General features: G+C 32.1%; 1 protein-coding gene and 1 pseudogene across 1 annotated transcript; both read right to left on the bottom strand.

The window, feature by feature from the left end:
• Positions 1 to 26: 26 nt before the first annotated feature.
• On the bottom strand, positions 27 to 7698 carry LOC116132796 (annotated as a pseudogene).
• A 7942-nt stretch (positions 7699 to 15640) lies between these two features.
• On the bottom strand, positions 15641 to 17576 carry LOC116132795 (shikimate O-hydroxycinnamoyltransferase-like). The gene is made up of 2 exons (XM_031418464.1): positions 17223 to 17576; positions 15641 to 16555 (listed from the first exon to the last, which is right to left on the bottom strand). Exons 1-2 carry the CDS (start codon positions 17574 to 17576, stop codon positions 15641 to 15643), a joined length of 1269 nt encoding a protein of 422 aa, XP_031274324.1.
• Between the last annotated feature and the right edge of the window lie 1274 nt (positions 17577 to 18850).

Below are 18850 nucleotides of genomic sequence, written 5' to 3'. Positions count from 1 at the left end.
CCATGGGACTATATCAAAAACTTGGTTCAGATCACTCTCCACACTTGAAAAAAGTCACCTGACAAACATTAACCGCAATGCATAAATATAATAGCTCAAAAGTAGTATAATAAAACCGAGCAGTCGAACCTCTATTCAGATCATTTATATACCTGTAGTAAAATTGAGGATAGAAAAAATATCCATGGAAGTATCCATTTTGGAACAAGTTGAGAAAGCTTGAAGCTTGTGGAGAAAGTCTCCAAAATCATCGAACACAATTGTTTGAGCCTCAATGAACAAAAAATCCCTCTGCATTACAATCGATCTCAAGCCTCCATTTTCATCCTGCAAATCTCCCAGCAACTGGGTAAAATGCCACAAGAACTTTTCAAAGCCTGCTTAAGCTTTGAACAAGTTCAGAGAAATCAGGAGAAAATGAGTAGAAATGAACAGTTGGGACACAGGCCTTGTGTGACAAACATGTCCAAGTTTGAGAGCCATAGACGATGAGTGGGAGTTTCTGCAGCTGGAAGTATGATGTCGACTCTTTTATGAATTTCCATTTCCTCACTTCTAAGTTTATGTATATTCACTTGACTTGCTATATTATTTTATGGAAATATTGTGGTATTATACAAGTATACTCCATTATATTATTCAATTATTATCATAAGAGTTCTTGTTTTAAACACTGACACAAACATATAATGAATTGGTTTTTTTAATTTATTATTCTTGACTTTATTTTATAATGTTACATTCAACCTTTAATAATTTTGGGTTATACATTGAAAGGTGATACATACTATTTTTGAAGAAAGACCCACCTTTGGGTAGTTCAAGGATGAATGAGCCAATGATTGTGGCTAAGGTGCACGATCTAGTTTCGAATTCTCGACTCCCAAGATTTAAGCGAATGATCATAGCGTGGAATGCTATGCTAATCACCTACAGTAATTTGCGTAATAGTGGGATGTTGTGTTAGTCACTTATAGGGATTAGTGAGATATACACAAATTTTTTAAACAGTCTATTGTATTTAATCACTAATCATAATATAAAACAAATTAAAAACCACTATTTTTTTTTTTTTTTTCTGTGTGGATGAAAATTAAAGGAAGTTGGTATGGTGTAGTAGTGGCAAGGAAACTAAATTTAAAGGCTGAAAAATGCATGGGTCAAGGAGCGATGAGTTAGTGTTTCTTCCCCGAAAATTCAGAGTGGATACGATGACTGTTTCTGACGACTGTGACTAGTATCTTCATCATAATAATAGTAATGAATTCGATTTCTGTCCTCATAGAAAGTAACAGAAAAATATTAAATAGGTATGGAACTACTTGTATACATAAGATAAAGATTGAAAATCTTTGTAAGATGAAATATTCTTGAAGGTCAACTTTTGGAATAAGTTGAAAAAGTCATATTATCGCTTAATATGTTTGCTCATTGTAATATAATCTCTCGAAAGAATTGATGACTACAAATTGATGTATTTAATATAGTAGATTTGAGAATAATTCATCTTACTGATTTTAAAAATCACTTACAAATGTGTAAAATGTAATAAAAATGAAGACAGAAAGAACGAAATGATATCTAATTTTACTGATTAAAGTAAACCAGTTTATTTTGATATCATAAATGTTGATAAATATCAAAAGTTTTAAGTATTATTGCATACATCATATTGGTAACATTCAAAGATAAATCGTCAAACCTTAGAACAGAGATGAAGATGAGAACCTTCATTTCTTGTCTATCCTCACCTCGCTCTATTGCCATCCTTCCAAGTCAAAATCATAAAACAACTTCTTAAAGAGCTCATGTGGTGGGTCCATCCAAAATCTGCCTCATAAATGGGCATATGACTCATCTTTAGGTTAGGAGACTTGAAAGAATGAGCCAAAGTGTGTGAGCCATCTCATCATGGTTTTGTTCAAAATAGCAAGAGCTGATTTCAAATATTCATCATCCCTCCTCTTCAATTCTTTATGAATTTTTTCTACAGTTGAAATCAATGGTTCTGATTGGATTCACCTGAAAGACAATTAGAGAAGTATAAATATTATATGCCAAGGTAAACTGATGGGAGTGGAGGATTCAATCAACGTCTATCTGTTTATTCTTTTCGGTATATGTCAAGGTGCTGTCAAATCGGGATAATCCGCATTGCCTTGCACAAACAATGCCAAATATGGATAGCTAAAATCTCATAAGTACTGCACTTAGCACCGTAATCTTTCTTTAATCTTGCTTTAAGGGTATTGATTTGATCGCTTGATATTTTGAGGCTAGCAACGGAAGTAGAATGAACTACTGCACTTGTTTGTATTTCTTGAGTTTTCATAGAATGAGATGAATGATATTCGATGTGGTCAAACGTACGATTAGGTGGGGTCATTGCATGAAGTATTGTTGGATCAATGAACGGTGCGATGCTAATGGGTAAACCACGTGCCACATCAGCGCATGTGTTGATGAAATGGATTCCGGAAGGTCCATCGGCAACTCCAATTCCGAGACACACTCCGCCACACTTGAAAAAAGTTAACTTACTATGTGATGAGAAATCATTTAGATCAAAAGAACCTGGCTTTGATACTATGTTAAGTTGTCATCTCAAACTAAAAATTTGGAATGACAAAAGTTTGGGATGACAACTTAACATGGTATAGAATCAAAAATCTCAAATTCAAATACTCACCTACAAACTGGATAAAGAAAAATAAAGAAAATTTCAAGTTTGATGTGGGGATTCGAACTTAAAATCTTTAGCTCAAATATCATGTTTGTTTGAAGGATTATATGATTTAATTGATTTATTTTTATTATAGAGTTATAAAATATCAAAAGCATCCTAAAATTGACAAAATTAAAAGATTACAAAATTGATCAGGAAATCGTATTATTGTCAATCTTTTATTAAAAAAAAAATCAAATTATATTTATGAAAATTACAATTTCATAACCCAAAAACAAATTTTTTTTTTTTTTTTGGTTGCCTTGTCTCTGAAACTTTCATTTTATTTCTGTTAAATATAATTTTCTGAATAAATTATTTAATTTTGCTCTCCCTCATTCTTTAACCATTATATTTTAGTTCCCACTTCCCACAAATAATATTTTGGTTCCGCCACTACGAAAACATCTCATGTTTTGAAACCCAGAAAGGATTACATAACAGTTAAAATTATATCATATATAATGAATTAGATCTTTAATTTATTCCATCTATTAGACTTTATTTAATGGGTTTAAGATATGCGTAATGTATTAAAAGTAATTTAAAATGCAAATGACTTGCTACTTTTCTGATTTTAATCGCTCTTCCAAGTGAAGACGATGTATAATACACACATTTTATCTTGGAATTACATTGCAGGAAGAAAAATATCAGCTGTTGTTGATGCAAAAATTCATGCAAACGAGAAATATGTAAGATCTGTAATGAAATCTACGCAGGAGTTTATACTAAACCCAACTGCTGTTGGATCAATGAATGAAATAAAAGAATAACAATAATACAAGAAAGAGATTGTTAAAGTGATTCAGATATTTGGGGAAAATCCTACACTCACTATTTTTTATATTGTTTTTTTTTATATACAAGTGGGGTTTGCGTAAGTTATAAAATGAATCACCCTAATTAGAGTAAAAAGTAGACTAGACTTGCAGTGAAGTAAGCCTTGGATAGAATGGATTTTTCCACCCCTAACGAGCATAAGTGAAACTTATCCCTGAGAGACTTGTAGATGAAGAAAGTTGAATATAGAGTGATACATGGAGTCACATATGACGTGAATCTATGGAGTGCAAGAGTGACATGTGTCGTGAATCCATACTGCATGGATTTACTGCACAACAACCGTAATAGATCTTGTGTGTTGATTTATTTATAATCGAGCTCAGCCATTTTTTTTTTCTCTTTAGATACAAATAATTAGCATGTAGGTGGTTTGTTAATATTATATGACATTTTTTGCTACAATTTCAATTACTTATAATTCATGGAAAATTATTCGCAAGACCATAATCAAAATATATGGAAGATGTAACCTTGATCGTTCATTCGTGGGTATCTATTATTTAGTTGATCGTCAGCAAAACTGACGTGACGTGCACATAAAACGTTATACAATGTGTAGGTGATATGATTACCAAACTAGTAACATTATCAAGGGTAAGATAATAAAATTGAGTAATGTTATGCTTATTCACGAACTTATTAATTACTTTATTCACTTTTGTTAAAATTATATGTAGTACACGTACTATGTTTATGATATCTGTACTATATTTTATATTTATAAATATTAATAAGATAATTAGTAAGTTCATGAATAAGTATAACATTATTGAATAAAATTACCGATCCAGTAACTTTATCAAGGGTTGGATAATAAAATCTTAGATATTTTGAGATTATTTATAAGTGGTATGGCATGAGACACATGGTTACCTACCCAATTACACTTTGGTACATAAAAGGCCAAAACCAATATGCTACCTTATACCCACTTTTATATCAATCATGCAACTAACTTTAATTATTTGGAATCATGCAAATAACTCTAATTATGTGGGGGCAATTTACATCAGTCATGCAAATAACTTTAATTTATTTAAAGAAGTAAAATGGATCGACTTTCTATAGTTTGATTAAATATAAATTTTTTTTTTTTTCCAAAATAACAAAAATTCATCCACATATATTCACATAAAGCTGTAAGCCCGGCGCAAGAGATTCCAAACCATTCTCTATTGATCTCTACTTTGGACTTATTGATGTGTGTCGGATCTAGACACATAATAAGTAAATTCTTAGAGGTATTGTCAATTTTGAATTACTACCCGTAGTAATTTTTTTCTCTTCTATATTTAAATTAACTTTATCAAATAATTGTTATATGTAATAAGAAAACAGCGTGTTCTAATAAAAGGGTTGAGAGGAAAGCGTGTTCTAAACGTGTCTCGTGCAGAGAACTATTGGTCAGAGCTAAAACGAAGAGGAGAGGAGAAACCTAGCCGTCGGATCGTCATATCTGTGGCTAGCATCTACTCCATCCGTAGCCCCAGAAGAAATTGTTCAACTTAAAAAAAAAAAAAAAAAAACGCAGTGCAAAATCATACCTCAGACGAAGCACAACTGGAGTATAAGTTTCTACATTTCACCTGACCGACTCAACCCAAAGAAGCTGAGCAGGACACAGAAGGAAGAAGAAATAGTTTAATTATTTCTAATACTAGACATTAATATTGCTCCAGATCTGAATCATGATACCAGATCCTCCTATATTCAAGCTTCATGACTCTTTCAATGAAAAGATATTCAAATTCATAGATTGGGGAAAGTACTACTTTTTTGTATATAATGATAAAAATAGTAAGCGATGTAACACGTTCAAATTTTGTATACAAATTGGTTTCTATAATTTGATATAGAATTATCGTTGTATTGGACATATTGTTCATTTGAGTTGTAGTTAACTCAGTCTAGACACCCATTTTATTCAGCACATACACATACAATATTTCTCATGTGGTGGGTCTCATCCAAAATCTGCCTCATAAATGGGCATAATGACTCATCTTTAGGTTAGGAGACTTGAAAGAATGAGCCAAAGGTTGTGAGCCATCTCATCATGGTTTTGTTCAAAATAGCAAGAGCTGATTTCAAATTTCATCATCCCTCCTCTTCAATTCTTTATGAATTTTTTCTACAGTTGAAATCAATGGTTCTGATTGGATTCACTACCTGAAAGACAAATTAGAGAAGTATAATATTATATGCCAAGGTAAACCTGATGGGAGTGGAGGATTCAATCAACGTCTATCGCCTCGGATATGTACAAGGTAGTGTCATCGGATAATCCGCATGCCTTGCACAAACAATGCCAAATATGGATAGCTAAAATCTCATAAGACTGCACTTAGCACCGTAATCTTTTTTAATTTGCTTTAAGGGTATTGATTGGATGTTGATATTTTGAGGCTAGCAACGGAAGTAGAATGAACTACTGCACTTGTTGTATTTCTTGAGTTTTCATAGAATGAGAGAATGATATTCGATGTGGGTCAAACGTACGATTAGGTGGGTCATTGATGAAGTATTGTTGGATCAATGAACGGTGCGATGCTAATGGGTAAACCACGTGCCACATCAGCGACATGTGTTGATGAAATGGATCGGAAGGTCCATCGGCAACTCAATTCCGAGACACACTCCGCCACACTTGAAAAAGTTAACTTACTATGTGATGAGAATCATTAGATCAAAAGAACCTGCGTTGATACTATGTTAAGTGTCATCTCAAACTAAAAATTGGAATGACAAAAAGTTGGGATGACAACTTAACATGGTATAGAATCAAAAATCTCAAATTCAAATACTCAACTACAAACTGGATAAAGAAAAAATAAAGAAAATTTCAAGTTTGATGTGGGGGATTCGAACTTAAAATCTTTAGCTCAAATATCATGTTTGTTTGAAGGATTATATGATTTAATTGATTATTTATTATAGAGTTATAAAATATCAAAAGCATCCTAAATGACAAAATTAAAAGATTACAAAATGATCAGGAAATCGTATTATTGTCAATCTTTTATTAAAAAAAAAATCAAATTATATTTATGAAAATTACAATTTCATACCACAAACAAAATTTTTTTTTTTTTTTGGTTGCCTTGTCTCTGAAACTTTCATTTATTTTCGTTATGCCATGGAGCTCTTCAAGAAGTTATTTTACAGTGAGGGAGTTGGCCCTTTGAAAGAGTATTATAAGCTTAGCTCTTTGTAAGATAAAATGAAATGAGTGTGTAATACATGATCTTAGCAACAACTAAGTGAACATTCTACCTGTGTTATATGAATATTTTGAACTCCAATATCCCACAGCAACCTACTGCCATGTTTTTCTTTCCGTTTTCTTCTTCTTTTTCTTTTTCTCTTTTCGGAAACATTATGATGAGTCGTGTCTAACCAGACTAATATATGGTACATTCAGTGTATGCAGGAGTTTCACATTTCTAGAGTGAGAGTTTCTACAATACTATATGATATATGGGGTTCCTTAGATAAGCAAGAGAAATCTCTCCGTCTAATGTATACATTTGTGGCTCTTGAAGGGGTTTAAAAACCCAAAAACAAAACCATGAGGACTATATCAAAAACTTGGTTCAGAGTCACTCTCCACACTTGAAAAAAGTCACCTGACAAACATTTAACCGCAATGCATAAATATAATAGCTCAAAACTAGTATAATAAAACCGAGCAGTCGAACCTCTATTCAGATTCATTTATAATACCTGTAGTAAAATTAGAGGATAAGAAAAAATATCCATGGAAGTATCCATTTTTGGAACAAGTTGAGAAAGCTTGAAGCTTGTGGAGAAGTCTCCAAAATCATCAGGAACACAACTTGTTTGAGCCTCAATGAACAAAACTCCCTCTGCATTACAATCGATCTCAAGCCTCCATTTTCATCCGTGGCAAATCTCCCAGCAACTGGGTAAAATGCCACAAGAACTTTGCTCAAAGCCTGCTTAAGCTTTGAGCAAAGTTCAGAGAAATCAGGAGAAAATGAGTGGAAATGAACAGTTGGGACAAGGCCTTGTGTGACAAACATGTCCAAGTTTGAGAGCCATAGACGATGAGTGGGAGTTTCTGCAGCTGGAAGTATGATTGTCGACTCCTTTTCATGAATTTCCATTTCCTCACTTCTAAGTTTATGATATATTCACTTGACTTCGCTATATTATTTATATGGATAAATATTGTAGGTATATATACAAGTATACTCCATTATATTATTCAATTATTATCATTTAAGAGTTCTTTGTTTTAAACACTGACACAAACATATAATGAATTGGTTTTTTTAATTTATTATTCTTGACTTTATTTTATAATGTTACATTCATACCTTTAATAATTTTTGGGTTATACATTGAAAGGTGATACATACTATTTTTTAAGAAAGACCCACCTTTGGGTAGTTCAAGTGATAGAATGAGCACAATGACTTGTGGCTAAGGTGCACGATCTCAAGTTTCGAATTCTCTTGACTCCCAAGATTTAAGCGAATGATCATGGCCGTGGAATGCTATGCTAATCACCTACAGTATTTTGCGTAATAGTGGGATGTTGTGTTAGTCATTTATAGGGATTAGTCGAGATATACACAAATTTTTTAAACAGTCTATTGTATTTAATTCACTAATCAGAATATAAATCAAATTAAAAACCACTATTTTTTTTTTTTTTCTGTGTGGATGAAAATTAAAGGAAGTTGGTATGGTGTAGTAGTTGGACAAGGAAACTAAATTTAAAGGCTGAAAAATGCATGGGTCAAGGAGTCATGAGTTATTGTTTTCTTCCCCGAAAATTCAGAGTGGATACTGATAGACTGTTTTCTGATGACTGTGACTAGTATCTTCATCAATTAATAATAGTAATGAATTCGATTTCTGTCCTCATAGAAAGTAACAGAAAAATATTAAATAGGTATGGAACTACTTGTATACATATAGATAAAGATTGAAATATCTTTGAATAAGATGAAATATTCTTGAAGTGTCAACTTTTGGAATAAGTTGAAAAAGTCATATTATTCGTCATTAATATGTTTGCTCATTGTAATTATAATCTCTCGAAAGAATTGATGACTACAAAATTGATGTATTTAATACTAGTAGATTTGAGAATAATCTCATCTCTACTGATTTTCAAAAATCACTTACAAAATGTGTAAAATGTAATAAAAATGAAGACAGAAAGAACGAAATGATATCTAATTTTACTGATTAAAGTAAACCAGTTTATTTTGATATCATAAATGTTGATTAAATATCAAAAGTTTTAAGTTATTATTGCATACATCATATTGGTAACATTCAAAGATAAATCGTTCAAACCTTAAGAACAGAGATGAAGATGAGAACCTTCATTTCTTGTCTATCTCACCTCGCTCTATTGCCATCCTTCCAAGTCAAAATCATAAAACAACTTCTTAAAGAGTNAATTGATGTATTTAATACTAGTAGATTTGAGAATAATTTCATCTCTACTGATTTTCAAAAATCACTTACAAAATGTGTAAAATGTAATAAAAATGAAGACAGAAAGAACGAAATGATATCTAGTTTTACTGATTAAAGTAAACCAGTTCATTTTGATATCATAAATGTTGATTAAATATCAAAAGTTTTAAGTTCTTATTACTTACATCATATTGGTAACATTCAAAGATAAATCGTTCAAACCTTAAGAACAGAGATGAAGATGAGAACCTTCATTTCTTGTCTATCTCACCTCGCTCTATTGCCATCCTTCCAAGTCAAAATCATAAAACAACTTCTTAAAGAGTTGGTCTATTATCGGATAATCCGCGTGCCTTGCACAAACAATGCCAAATATGGATAGCTAAAATCTCATAAGTACTGCACTTAGCACCGTAATCTTTCTTTAATCTTGCTTTAAGGGTATTGATTTGATCGCTTGATATTTCGAGGCTAGCAACGGAAGTAGAATGGACTACTGCACTTGTTTGTATTTCTTGAGTTTTCATAGAAGGAGATGAATGATATTCGGTGTGGTCAAACGTACGATTAGGTGGGGTCATTGCATGAAGCATTGTTGGATCAATGAACGGTGCGATGCTAATGGGTAAACCACGTGCCACATCAGCGCATGTGTTGATGAAATGGATTCCGGAAGGTCCATCAGCAACTCCAATTCCGAGACACACTCCGGCACACTTGAAAAAAATTAACTTACTATTGGGTGTTTGTCTGAGCTTATGAAAATTAGCTTATAAGCAACAAATACTTATAAGCTAATTTTAGCTTATAAGCATTTGAAATTTTAAGCAATTACGTGTTTGGTTAAAGTACTTATAAGTGACTGATAAGTAGTTGATGTGTTTGGTAAAATGTGGCTTATAAATACATTTTATTATAAAATGACTAAAAAAGATACTACATTAAATAAGAGTATACTATGGAATTTTAAAATTAAACAAGGATAATGTGGTAATATACTTGGTCAAACTAACTTATAAGCAGAATGCTTATAAGCAAAAAACAAAAAGTACCTCCCCCCAACTTATTTTTTTTTGGCTTATAAGCTCAACTTATAAGTTCAAAAAAACTATAAACAAACATGTCAGCTTAATTTTAAAACTTATAAGTTAGTTTGACCAACTTATAAGCTTAGACAAACGCCCCTATGTGATGAGAAATCATTTAGTTTTAAGTTGTCATCCCAAACTAAAAAGTTTGGGATGACAACTTAACATGTATAGAACCAAAAATCTCAAATTCAAATACCCACCTACAAACTGGATAAAGAAAAATAAAAAAAAATTTCAAGTTTGATGGGGGATTCGAACTTGAAATCTTTAGCTCAAATACCATGTTTGTTTGAAGGATTATATGATTTAATTGATTTATTTTTATTATAGAGTTATAAAATATCAAAAGCATCCTAAAATTGACAAAATTGATCAGGAAATCGTATTATTGTCAATCTTTTATTAAAAAAAAAAAAAAAACAAATTATATTTATGAAAATTACAATTTCATCACCCAAAAACAATTTTTTTTTTTTTTTTGGTTGCCTTGTCTTTGAAACTTTCATTTTATTTCTGTTAAATATAATTTTTTGAATAAATTATTTAATTTTGCTCTCCCTCATTCTTTAACCATTATACTTCAGTTCCCACTTCCCACAAATAATATTTTGGTTCCGCCACTACGAAAACGTATCATGTTTTGAAACCCAGAAAGGATTACATAACAGTTAAAATTATATCATAAATAATGAATTAGATCTTTAATTTATTCCATATATTAGACTTTATTTAATGGGTTTAAGATATGCATAATGTATTAAAAGTAATTTAAAATGCAAATGACTTGCTACTTTTCTGATTTTAATCGTTCTTCCGAGCCGAAGACGATGTATAATACACATTTTATCTTGGAATTATACTGCAAGAAGAAAAATATCAGCTGTTGTTGATGCAAAAATTCGTGCAAATGAGAAATATGTAAGATCCGTAGTGAAATCTATGGAGGAGTTTGTACTAAACCCATCTGCTGTTAGATCAATGAATGAAATAAAAGAATAACAATAATACAAGAAGGAGATTTTTAAAATGATTCAGATGTTTGGGAAAAATCCTACACTCACTATTTTTTATATTATTTTTTTTTATATATACAAGTGCGATTTGCGTAAGTTATAAAATAAATCACCTTAATTAGAGTAAAAAGTAGACTCATGGCACGGATTTTTCCATCCCTAACGAGCATAAGTGAAACTTATCCCTGAGAGACTTGTAGATGAAGAAAGTTGAATATAGAGTGATACATGGAGTCACATATGACGTGAATCTATGGAGTGCAAGAGTGACATGTGTCGTGAATCCATACTGCATGGATTTACTCATTTTTGTTAAAATTATATATGGTACCTGTACTATGTTTATGGTACCCGTACTATGTTTTATATTTACAAAGATTAGTAAGATGATTAGTAAGTTTATGAATAAGTATAGCATTATTGAATAAAATTACCGATCGAGTAACTTTATCAAGGGTTGAATAATAAAATCCTTAGATATTTTGAGATTATTTACAAGTGGTATGGCATGAGACACGTGGTTACCTACCCAATTACACTTTGGTACATAAAAGGCCAAAACCAATATGCTACCTTATACCCACTTTTATATCAATCATGCAACTAACTTTAATTATTTGGAATCATGCAAATAACTCTAATTATGTGGGGGCAATTTACATCAGTCATGCAAATAACTTTAATTTATTTAAAGAAGTAAAATGGATCGACTTTCTATAGTTTGATTAAATAGAAATTTTTTTCCAAAATAACAAAAATTCAGCCACAGATATTCACATAAAGCTGAAGAGACTCCAAACCATTCCCTATTGATCTCTACTTTGGATCTAGACACATAGTAAGTAAATTCTTAGAGGTATTGTCAATTTTGAATTACTAAAAGTAGTAATTTTTTCTGTTCTATATCTAAATTAACTTTATCAAATAATTGTTATATGTAATAAGAAAACAGCGTGTTCTAATAAAAGGGCTGAGGGAAAGCGTGTTCTAAACGTGTCTCGTGCAGAGAACTATTGGTCAGAGCTAAAACGAAGAGGAGAAAGCTAGCCGTCGGATCGTCATATCTGTGGCTAGCATCTACTCCATCCGTAGCCCCAGAAGAAATTGTTCAACTTGAAAAACAAAAAAAAAAAACGCAGTGCAAAATCATACCTCAACGAAAGCACAACGGAGTATAAGATTCTGCATTTCACCTGACCGACTCAACCCAAAGAGAGCAAGACACAAAAGAAGAAGAAATAGTTTATTATTTCTAATAAGACATTATATGCTCCGATCTGAATCATGATACCAGATCCTCGTATCTTCAAGCTTCATGACTCTTTCAATGAAAAGATATTCAAATTCATAGATTGGGAAAGTACTACTTTTGCTTTAGTCCTGGCGTCTTTTGCGTCAGGTAATTACATATATAGAGGCTGACAATTACCTAATTAACGTGCTTGTCAGGTAAAAGTATTGATTTTGTCTAATATTCTACTCATTGTTAATATTTTTCAGGTTTGGTGTACAGCTATTAGCTGCTGGAATATTCTGTAATGCTTGTCATTATAACATACCTCACTAGTTCTTCGGAGCAGATCAATCTCACGAAAGCTCATTAATAGTGAATACCAAGGATCTAATATCAGCCACATCTGTGATCGTTTTGACTTTCATTTCCAAACGTTTATCAGTCGTCCCAAAGCACACTTGTTCACCTCTTCACTTCTGCTGTAAGTAATTTCACATTTAGTTTGAGTCGGAAACTGTAGCATTTCGTGATGCTCTGATACTGAAAAATGTTAGGGTCTATCCTTTATAGTTTGAAAATTTATATTATCGTTCTCTATGGTGTTTAGTCTAATATATATATTAAAGAAAGGAAGAAATAATAATTATTTTTGTGTATTACCCTTTTTAATCATTCATTCCTTTCTTTTTTCTTTTCTTGAAACTTTTTTTTTTTTTTTTTTTTTGTTTAAATAAAAATCAATGGAACAAATGGATGCTAATTTTAAGTTCATTACCACATATGCTGGAGTGAATAAAATAAAAAATTGTTGTTGCAACTTGCATTGCAGGGATTGGTGATGTTATACTTCATAGCTCACGCTGAAGAGTCGGATGAAATCGAACGACGCATCTTATTCAAAATAATAGGAGTCTTCGTAACAGCAGTGGGTGAAGCTGGAGTAATGGCACTTTTAGGTGATTTTATTGCTGATCAATTAAGAGCCCGTGAACCAAAAACAAACAAAAATGAGGATCGAGTAGAGGCTCGGAAAACAGTTTGGTGGCGTGGTTCTTGGTGTTTTAGTGTGTTTACCTCATTCCTAATACGCTATTACTCATGGGCAGATACTTTTTCATTCTCAGCAAAAGCGACGGTAATTACTCTCATCTTTTTCGTGGGGGGTACCGCTTGGCTTCATTATTGTGGAAAATCAGCTCCTGCTGGCAGCCATAATTATTATAGCCATGATGTCTACTTCTACCAATCGAGAAGGCCTAGGTAGACGGCATTCTTGACTGCTTTTCCATTTTTAATTTTATTATTATTATTTTTAACTCTTTGGGTCTAAGTGATATAAATATTTATCTTAAAATATCCGCGACCAGATGAGATAGAAATATTACATGTATTTAGGAAAAAATCTACTTTGTTTTACATATAAATATATTCCGTAATGCAGATTAACAGACCAAGCTAAGGTCAGGGAACCATCCACCCTCAGACCACAAGGACAAGATATGGAAGGCAGGCTTCACAGTGGGAAAATTTTTCTAAATATGATTCCTATGGGGAGTAGCTTCCTTGTGTATGGTTTGGTCGTATCAACAGAAGAAACTTTTTTCCCTGAGCAGGGAGACGAGATGCAGCTTTCAAGCTTCTTTACTATTTTATTTGTCTTTCAATCCGTATCAAGTAAAAGTATCTCCTATTTGTTTAGCTATTTTTTAGATTCAGAATGGGTTCCAGTAGATAAACGGAAATAAGCCAAATTAGTGAGAATTTGGTTTGGAATGGTGCTAACTATATTTTGTTGTTTTGTTGCCGAGCGGGTTGAGGTTCACCGGTTGATAGTAGTTAACAAGGAAGGATTCCTTGACAAGCCAGATCAAATTATACCAATGAGCATCTTCTGGCTTGCCCCACAGTACTGCCTGTTAGGTCTTACGAAAGGAATTGCTGAAGAAGGACTGGATGAATTCTTAATTGATAATTTCCCTATATCATGGAAGGGCTATGTATCAGCAATTACTAAGTTCGTGATTGGAATTGGAAATCTCCTAAGCATAATATCTGTTCATGCATATGGAAGTTTGTTTGCTGACACCCTGAACCGGAGTCGCCTGGATGAATACTACAAGAGGATAACAATTTTTAGCTTCGTCAATATGTGCTACTATTGGTGTATATATATCTTCTATACAAAGTATCACACAGCAAATGTAGTAGGAGATGACATTGTTCCAAAGCTATCAATTTTTCCATAATAGAAACCAAAGATTTTGACGTCCCTAAATTTGGGGTCTGACATTGTGTTTGCTGTAATGCTGGACTAGAATAGATTATATTTAATTAAGTTAAAATTTTATCAACAAGCTAATTTTTTTAAATCAATTTAAATAAACAATTGAATAAATTATAAGATTTACTTCTAATTTTAAGTTTACTATTTATTTATATGTTTTTATAATATAAATTTTATTTAATTTTGAAATGTTAGATAAATTGTTTATCTATTTAAGTATCTAAAATCATTATAATCAAAATGCTTCTTCGGTACATATATGATAATCAAAATGATACATTTTACCATGACTTACTGTTTTCTTCCTAGAACATCCAGCGAATATAGGTTGATTAGTGTTTTATGACGAGTACATTCTTCAATTAATAATAGTAATGAATTCGATTTTTGTCCTTATATAAAGCAACAGAAAAATATTAAACAGTTAAGGAACTACTTGTATAAATATAAGACTGAAATATCTTTGGATAAGATGAAATATTTCTTCAAGTGTCAATTTTTGTAATAAGTTGAAAAAAGATGTGTTTTTCATAGTTAATATGATTGTTCATTGTAAATATAATCTCTCAAAAGAATTGATGACTACAAAGTTCGATGTATTTAATACTAATGGATCAAAGATAGAATGCAATAAAAATAAAGACAAAATGAGTAGAATAGTATCAGGTTTTACTGATTAAAGTAAACCATTTCCTGCATCATAAATGTTTATTAAATATCAAAAGTTTCAAGTTTTTATTGCATACTACTCCCTATATAAAGTATTAAATATTAGTTTAAGAAAAACATAAACACTGAATAACTATAATTAATACAAATACACAAAGAAGTATTGTGACAACCAAAGAAGTATCGTGACAACCATTACTCTTTTATCTTCCTTTTATTACATAAACAATCCAACGCTTACAACATAAAACATTACTTAAATCTTAAGAACAAAGATGAAGATAAGAATCTTCATTTCTTGTCTATCCTCGCCTCGCTCTATTATTGCCATCCTTCTATGTCAAAATCATAAAACAACTTCTTAAAGAGCTCCATGTGGTGGGTCTCTAAACATAGGACCAATGACAAACTCTTATCCCTATATGGGCCTGGTAAAATATAAGTTGCCCCTTCAATGGGGAGACTAGCCCGGCCTACAAATATTGGGCGGCCCCATCCAAAATCAGCCTCATAAATGGGCATATGACTCCAACTAGTGATCTTTAGGTTAGGAGATTTGAAAGAGTGAGCCCTTTGGAATAGGTTGTGAGTCATCTCATCATGGTTTTGTTCCAAATAAGCAAGAGCTGATTTCAAGTATTCATCATCCCTCCTCTTCAATTCTTTATGAATTTTTTCTATAGTTGAAATCAATGGTTCTGATTGGATTTCATCTGAAAGGAAAATTAGAGAAGTTATAAATATTACATTGCCAAGGTAACCTGATGGGAGTGGAGGATTCAATCTTGATCGTCCATCTGTCGGTATGTATAACCGAGTTGGTTGATCATCGGATAATCCACGTGCCTTGCACAAACAACGCCAAATATGGGCAGTTAAGATCTCATAAGTACTGCACTTAGCACCATAATCTTTTTCTAATCTTGCTTTAAGGGTATTGATTTGATCGCTTGATATTTTGAGGCTAGCAACGGAAGTAGAACGGACTACTGCACTTGTTTCTACTTGTTGAGTTTTCATAGAAGGAGATGAGTGATATTCGGTGTGGTCAAACGTAGGATTAGGTGGGGTCATCGCATGAAGTATTGTTGGATCAATGAACGGTGCGATGCTAATGGGTAAACCACATGCCACATCAGCCCATGTGTTGATGAAATGGATTCCGGAAGGTCCATCAGCAACTGCATGATGCAATCCAATTCCGAGACACACTCCGCCACACTTGAAAAAAGTCAACTAACAAAAATACAAACAAACAAATCATCAAATTTATCGATTTAATTATTTGTCTAAGCTTAGGCATCTAGAACTATTTCACACACGGTAGGTGGATTTTCAGAGGTATTGTCCGCATAATTTTATCCTGAAAAGGTACTTCTAGGTGACTGAGTGTTCTTATGTTATATAAGAGACCAAAACTCGCATCTCCTAACCGATATAAGATTTTGACACCAACACATTTAAATACATCAATTTGTATAGATTAGTTCATATCATATACGTAGTGCTATTCTTTTTACAAATCTAATTTTCGTATCAACTAAAAATTTCTTCTAATTCTTGTTTATATAAGTATTGCTACACATCTTAACTTAATATTCTAGAATTTTCTTATTTCGAGTGATTTATCTTCTGATATTTTCATGTAACGTTTATGTATAAATTATAATATATAAAAATGCGATAAATAATAGAGCAGCACTCACTTACAACTTTTTCATATAACTTTGGTGTGTTAGTTCATGATTGGTCAGCTTGTAGTGAGTCTTATTTACCCAAATGCAAACTGAACAATCATGAGTTACTACCTTAAGGTTGTATGAGAAAGTTGTAAGTATAATTTTATTGTAAATGATACGATAATACCACATGAGACTGTAAGATATAACCGTAACGTACGTACCTGTATTACAAGGAGTGGACAAGAAGAGAAATGGTTAAAAGATTCAGTTTTTGGAACAAGTTGAGAAATCTTGAAGCTTGGAGTGAAATCTCCCAAATCATCAAGAACGCAATTTGTTTGAGCCTCAAAGAACAAAACTCCCTCTTCATTACAATCAATCTCCAGCCTCCCATTTTCATCCCTTGCTAATCTTCCTGCAATCGGATAAAACGCCACGAGAACTTTGCTCAAAGCCTCCTTAAGCACCTCAGCTTCAAAGAAACTTGAACCATCTTCACCATTTGATTCTGGTCGCCGGTAAAAATGAACGGTTGGAACATGGCCAGTCATCGTCAAACTGTCCATGACCGACATTTTTAGCCGATGCTTGGGGGTTTCTTGAGCAGGATGAATAATTGTTTACTCCTTTACTTGAATCTCCATCTTCAAGTTAAAGTGTGGATTTCACTGCAATGTTGATTTATATGGGATATTTTACAGGCCATGGATATGTTATCCATTGAGAGACTTTTTCAAAAAAAATAAAAAATAAATAAAAGAATATTGTCAGTCTTTAAAAAAATAAAAATCAAATTATATATATGAAAATTACGATTTCATCACCAAAACCCTTTTTTATTTTTTTAGTACTTTGGTTGCTTTGTCTATGAAACTTTCATTTTATCTCTGTTAAATATAATTTCCTGAATAAATTATTTAATTTTTGTTCTCCCTCATTCTTTAAACATTATACTTTAGTACCAAAAATAATAATTTGGTTCCGCTACTAAAAAAACATATCATGTTTTGAAACCTATAAAAAAAAGGGGTTGAAACCCATAAGAAAAGGGTGACATAACAGTTAATATTATAACATATATAATGAATTAAATGTATTCTATATATTAGACTTTATTTAATGGGTTTAAGTTACATTTATACATATATAATTAATGAGGGTTATCTTCGACCGGTAAGGTCTATTATATGACTTCTTTTATGATTTTTAACCTAAATGAATCATAAAATAATGCCTCTTATTTATGAGAAGTACCAAGTGTTTCATAAGGGTGGTTGAAATGCGTTCATGATTTGCAAATATTTAGTACAAAATAATTAATTATGACTTTAATTTGGAAATAAGAAGACAGAATGTAATAAATGAAAATATATACATAAGTTCAAAATTGTGTACATGTAATTAACTAATATTAGGTCTAAAGAGGACAGAACTCTTAAAATCTAGGGTAATTAAAATCAATCCAGGTACCTGAAACTAGAATTGGAATTGAAACCTATGTTTCAGGTTCCGATTCCATGTTTATAGGAATTAAAACTGGCTAGTGTTGGTTCCAAATCTTAGAAACCAACTGGTTCCGTTCCGATTCTAATTTCTTCAAAAAAAAATATATATATATATAAAGTATCCGAAACTACTTATCCCTATTCATAAGTATGGGTAGGATGACTCAAAACCAATTTTTGTTAGGTGAGAGCTTGACAAGATGGGGGATGTCCCTTGAAAGGGATAGTGGCCCAAGATTGGCAGGCCCAAAGTCATTACATTTAAATTGGAGTTCGGGACACTTGAAGGTGGGGCCTCCTTGACAAAAAATCGCCCGATCATCATATTGTTGTTGCATGTAACT

The sequence above is a fragment of the Pistacia vera genome, unplaced genomic scaffold, assembly GCF_008641045.1.
Source record: "Pistacia vera cultivar Batoury unplaced genomic scaffold, PisVer_v2 Contig260, whole genome shotgun sequence".
NCBI lineage: Eukaryota > Viridiplantae > Streptophyta > Magnoliopsida > Sapindales > Anacardiaceae > Pistacia > Pistacia vera.
Note: the sequence above shows the minus strand (reverse complement) of the source record. Positions and strands in the feature narration are given on the sequence as shown.